The 5834-nt window shown below is 47.9% G+C and overlaps 1 protein-coding gene across 1 annotated transcript; it reads left to right on the forward strand.

The window, feature by feature from the left end:
- Positions 1–305: 305 nt before the first annotated feature.
- On the forward strand, positions 306–3039 carry LOC115319555. Its single transcript, XM_029979602.3, has 3 exons — positions 306–781; positions 1345–1460; positions 1775–3039. Exons 1-3 carry the CDS (start codon positions 456–458, stop codon positions 2887–2889), a joined length of 1557 nt encoding a protein of 518 aa, XP_029835462.2. The 5' UTR covers positions 306–455; the 3' UTR covers positions 2890–3039.
- The last annotated feature ends 2795 nt before the right edge of the window (positions 3040–5834 follow it).

Below are 5834 nucleotides of genomic sequence, written 5' to 3' on the forward strand. Positions count from 1 at the left end.
ATGATGCCAACCCCTGAATGGCCCAGATGACGGTCCAAAAAGCGTTCAAGCCCAGTCCGCACTTACGTGCCGAAAAAAAAAAAAAGAAAGAAAAAAGAAACAAAACAAACAAACAAGCCGGCACGGCGCGAGAGAGAGGGGGAAAGGTAGGCAGAGGAGATGCCAGTGGCATCTCCATAGAGCCCCATGCGATGCGTCGGGAAACTCGGCAAGAAGAGGGCGAGAGAGAAAAGTGGGGGAAGATAGCGACGACGAACAATCCACCTTTTTCCGCAGAAGTGGCGCTACCTGTTGGGAGACGTCCGAACTAGCGAAAACTGGGTTCGAGGCGTTCTTCGTATGAAAACACGCCCGCCATTAGGCTTGAATTGTACACGTTGCGAGGTCCACTGTTCTTGCACGCCACTTTTCCGCCTAGTATTCGTAGCTCGGCTACCTTTCGGCAACTGTTGAGGATGGCCGAGGACGGCAGCATCCCGTTCCCGTTCCCACCCGACGGCTGGACTGAGAACGCTCCGCCGTTCGCCAACCTCTCGCAAGATGAAGTGTGGCGGTACCTTCACCGCAAGACGGACTCGCTCCGACAAGCTCACCGGGGATGGGCCTTCAAAGAAGAAGGCTACGTCCGGAACGTCCGATGGAACACATCGGACGATTCCCGGATCGGTCTCGTCCGGGGCGTCTGCCTGCCGTCAATGAAGAAGGCGCCGTACACAGTCTCGGCGTGGTTCGCCAGAGGCACCGGGAGCGTCATCGGCGGCACTTGCAGCTGTGTTGCTGGGTGAGCGATATTTTGCTTATACATGCGTTAAAAGTCATGCGCAAACCTATTATAAGCAAGGCTAATTGCGTTCCGCTCACGCTATCCCCAACGCGTAAGCAGCGAGATCGGTCACTCCTTGAAACCTGGAAAGCGATACCCGGTTCGCCCAGGTTCATTTCATCGAATACACGCGAGTTACATTGGCCAAGACAAACCCCATCGTGCTATGCTCCGTTTCACCTTATGTTGTATCGCAGCGACGGCTAGAAGCGCGAGCTCATAGCGTTGGCAGTTGCCCTCGGTGCACGGGAGCTTGTGCCGCCGAGATGTGCCATAGAGCAAGGAGCTCGCGCGTATAGCCTTTCCTGCGGTACAACACAAGGTGAAAAAGAGTATAGCAGCAAACTCATGTGGTTTATCGCTCATGCTCGCAGTGCTTGCTCCTTGGCTTAGGTAGTGTAAAAGATGCATGTCTCCATCATGCACCGACAGCCTGTGTACAACGAAGGCAACCAAGAGCTGCTACGCGTGCAGCTATAATCCCGCTAATTTGGTCTTGGTTGACTGCCTCGATTTTCCAGGAAAAGCCAGTCCTGCCAACATATTGCAGCACTGCTGCTCTATGCCGAAGAGAGCTGCAACGCCTGCTCGACGAGCTGCACCGACATACCCTGCACCTGGATTGTGCCTGCTGAAGGTGTGTACACTACGGCCCTTAAAGAGGCTCCATAGGAATCTTTTGCTCAGAAATATGTTATTACTTCGTACCTAATATATTGGAGAATAAGACCAACGTCCAAGCTGTCTTAATTATTTAGCCAAGCTCACCTCCATTGCTAGAATAAATGTGGAACCAAACAGCCAATGCTTTTTGTGTTCGTTTTCATGAAAGTGAAACTCTACATTTTCTACATAAAGCAGCTTGGATGATAAGCTATTAACATGATTACAAGATGGAAAACCTAGATGTGGCTTATTTTAGAACTGAACTGACAAAATTTCTCTTTGCAGCCAAGAAGCCTGCTCCCCTGGTGCCACTTGCAGACATCACGTTCCACAAGTACCTGATCAACAGGCCGGTGAAGCAGAAGAAACGACGCTCTTTTGACCCTTGTGAGAATGTTGGTGTTGCTTCGGCTGAGGAGATTCAGCAACTGCGAGATGCCCTCAGTGTGTCTACACCGGGCCTCCAGTGGCTTCTGTACAGTGGTGTACAGCAACTTGGACCAGCGGCACCAGTGCTCCCCATCCAAGATGATGAAGATTTGTGGAGTGAGAATGCCCGGGACGTTGTTGCAAAACACATGGAGTCCCTTCCAACATTGACGGAGGAAGAGAGGGAACAAGTGACCCGGTCCACCATCGGTCAAGCCAATAATTCAAGGTGGCACAAAGAGCGGCAGGGCAGGATTACGGCATCAGTCTTCTCTGCTGTCATCAAGTGTGTCAAGCCCGAGTACCTGGTCAAGGGTATTTTGTACCCGAGCCCAGATGCCTCAAGTGAGGCCATGCGCTATGGGAGGACGCACGAGGGTACCGCAGTCTCAGCCTATGCATCACTCATGGCAGCATTCGACACTCCCGTCGAGATCCGCGAGACTGGGCTGCACATTCACCCAGAGTGCAGCTTCATTGCAGCATCGCCCGACCGCATCGTGAGGAAGGACAACGAAGAGGGCCTTTTGGAGGTGAAGTGTCCGGCTTCGAAGATTGGGCTAACACCAATGGAGGCATGCAAGGACAAGAAGTTCTGCTGCGAAGTTGTGGATGGCGTGGTACGACTGAAGAAGACTCACGCCTACTTCTACCAGGTGCAAGGGCAGATGGCAGTGACCGGACACCAGTGGTGCGATTTTGTTTTTTGGACTAACAACACGACTGTTGCCAATTCGACGCACGTCGAGACCATCGCCTTCGACAAGAAGTTCGTTGATGGAGCACTGCTGCCAGGGCTTATCTACTTCGCCAAGCATGCCCTCTTCCCAGAAGTGGTAACGGGCCGTGTGAGGCGTCGAAGAGCCCTGATAGCTCGCGGCCAGTACGTCTCCTTCAAGAAGTTCTGCAAAGGGTTTTATGTGGTGGAGGACGGTCCCGGACTGAAAAAGAAGCTGCGTAGGCTGGAGTGAAGGAGCGCCTGCATGAAGCCCGAGGCTTCTCCAAGTCACAACGGCTCTTTTCAGAGCCAAATAAATATGCTTGTCAGGGGCAGTGCTTTTGTAGCCACTCCCGTGTCTTTGAGAATGGTGTTTACTGCAGAAAAACAGGACACAGGGTGTGGTGGTTTACATTTTTACAGTTTATTACAATAAATAGAAAACCATTTGCCTATAAACAAGCAGAGCTAATTCCTTCTTAGACTGTTCAGAGTAAAAAACAACAAAAAAAAAGATTTTCTAGCTCCAACTTGTATTAACACATGATTTGTTGAGGTAGCGTGTCAAAGTCATTAACATTACAATCGACTTTGCAGGGAAAAAGACCCGAAGTAGCCAAAACTTCGTTGGCTTATTCAAACTTTAATCTCGCTATTGATGCACAACAGAGAATTCACACTAGCTACTCATGTACTTCCCAAGCAATATATTCAAACACCAAAGATTGGTGCATGAGAGTTTTTCAAATAAGGAAACTCTGGACATAACCCAGCTGAACACAAAGACTCCGAGGCAGTAATCACCCAAACTGCATACTAAACTAAAGCCAAAGAGCAAGTTCTAGATAACGCTGTACAAAGTTACTAGAATCATAAATGTGAACTGTGATGCACAGCAGATAATTGACGTTATCTATTCATGTACTTCCCACATAGCAGATTTAAGTAAAAATTGATGCACAATATGACCGAACTCAACACACTAACTATGAGGCAGCAATAGCCCGAACTGCATAAGGAAGATAGTGAGTTTTAGATCGACACTGTAAAAAGCAGCTATAGTCATAATAATTGTTGCACTCCTAAAACACACTGGCAAGATGTATAATCATACAAAAAATGCACAGCCCATTAGACATTGAGACTAAAGACCACACACATGAAATAATGAAATGAGGACATCTAATACTTTGATATATCTAATCTAAACTCGTATGCCAATTGCGGATCACAGCCAAATGTGATTAAGGACAATCATGGCAGGCACTAGGGGGGAACGGTGACCAAGTGTGCTACTCTGTTTCATAGTAACTTGGCGAACTGTGGAGCTTACAGCTTCCGCGACCCAATAAGAGCGTCGGAGCGAGGCACATAAAACCACATAGCGGAAGCGTGTGTGTCACTGCACCAAGGAACTGGCTGTTGTCTGCAGGCCGAGAGTTGTGCCACTAAAGCGGTACCAGTAATTTATTTTGGTTCCGTTTTCGACCATAGTTGCCCTGCAAGCGGCTGATTACACGGCTGCAATCACCAACGGCCACGGCACTACAAGAAGAAAAAAAAATTGAACTGAATACAAATGTCGCATTTCTTTTTCGGTTTAAATATCATTAAAATTTGTCAATATTTTTTTTCATTAATTTTTTCATAGACCGACACGCGGCTCTGACGTCATGCAACTGCGGTGGCGCTGTCGGCGGCACAGCGCATGCGCAGACGCTTCACTCCTCCCAAATTCGGTTTCTGCGCATGCGCAGTGCCCACACCTGGTGTGGGCAAAGGCGGGCTTGTTTGTAAACAGCGTGTCGGTCTATATTTATTCTTAATAAAGATGGAATCACTCAAGTTCAGTTAGCACAAAAAAGAAAGAAATGAAACATTGAACAACTCTTTGGCGACATCTCGGTGCCCCCAAAAACGACGCCTCGGAGGCCTCAACAACCTCAGCATGTGCTTCAGTTGTTGCTCCACAGTCATGGCCGTCCATAAGCTCCACAGTGTCAACTCCAACGCTTTGCGCAGTTCATCGCACAACCACCATGTTACCTTTACGGACATGTAGAACTGCCTCCGAAAAGCTATTCGGTGCATCACGGTGATGTTGTTAGAGCCTTTTTTTAATTTGCAAGCAGGGTGCATAAGATGCGTCGGACAATAACAGAAGGTTTTGTAGGGTTATTTAGCTAGCCAACGGGGCATCTGGCTCGCCCTTGTAGGAAACGGAGAACTCAATGAGGCTACTGGTGAGACCTGTTTTGCTTCTTTTACTGCAATATATTGTTTGTATCGGGTTTGGACATTGATTCTTTTTCTCTACACTTCCATTGCCCTGCTCCATTTTACAATCTATTATGGCTACCACAGAGCCAAGTGTATTACTCGATAATCGCATATTGGATTTGTGTCTGTTTGAATGTATAAAGAAGACAACAAGCAGTTTGTCTTTGAAAGTGCTTTCTTTTTTTTTATAACAATGCCGTAACGTGAAAAATAAACATGTTTGAAAACACAGGTTGCAATACTTTCTTTAAAGTGAAATTGAGCATGGAACAGTGTATAAACTCTTTGCCATTATCCAGGATATATCACAGACATTATTTCACACTTCACTTAATTCAGCACACTGCCATTTCGTTTGTGTTTTGTCGCACATGGAAGCATGACAGATTCTATAGTAGAGGCATGTTGAGATCAACAATGATATAAGAAAACAAACAAAAAACACAGGGACACAGACGAAGGAAACAGGACAAGACGCACTTTCAACTGAAGTTTATTGGAAATTCAACTTAAGTTGAGAGTGCACCTTGTCCTGTTTCCCTTCGGCCGCGTCCCTGTGTTTTTTTCGTCGCTTTTTCTGTTTGCAATGAACGAACTGGCCCAAATCTCCACTTTATTACGATATAAGAAAAATGGCAAACCCGGTGGCCAGTTTCAGGCGGGTGCCAAGTTGTGGCTAGAGTGCAGGCCTCTTGGTTTCAAATAAAGAAAACCCGGGAGCGCCCAGGGCCGAGTCCTCGCCCACCAGCGTCAAAATACGTGAGTATGATGACGCCAGTGAGCGCACCCGGGCGCCTCCGCCCCCTGTTTGCCTGCGGGTAAAGGAAGTAATTCAATAGCTTGGTCCACACTATGAGTAGACTACGCAAATTACCTCGCCTGTTTCGCCAGCTCCGTAGCCCGCGCCCGCGCCTTAGA

This window comes from Ixodes scapularis, unplaced genomic scaffold, assembly GCF_016920785.2.
Source record: "Ixodes scapularis isolate PalLabHiFi unplaced genomic scaffold, ASM1692078v2 PGA_scaffold0__279_contigs__length_252992795, whole genome shotgun sequence".
NCBI classification, from domain to species: domain Eukaryota; kingdom Metazoa; phylum Arthropoda; class Arachnida; order Ixodida; family Ixodidae; genus Ixodes; species Ixodes scapularis.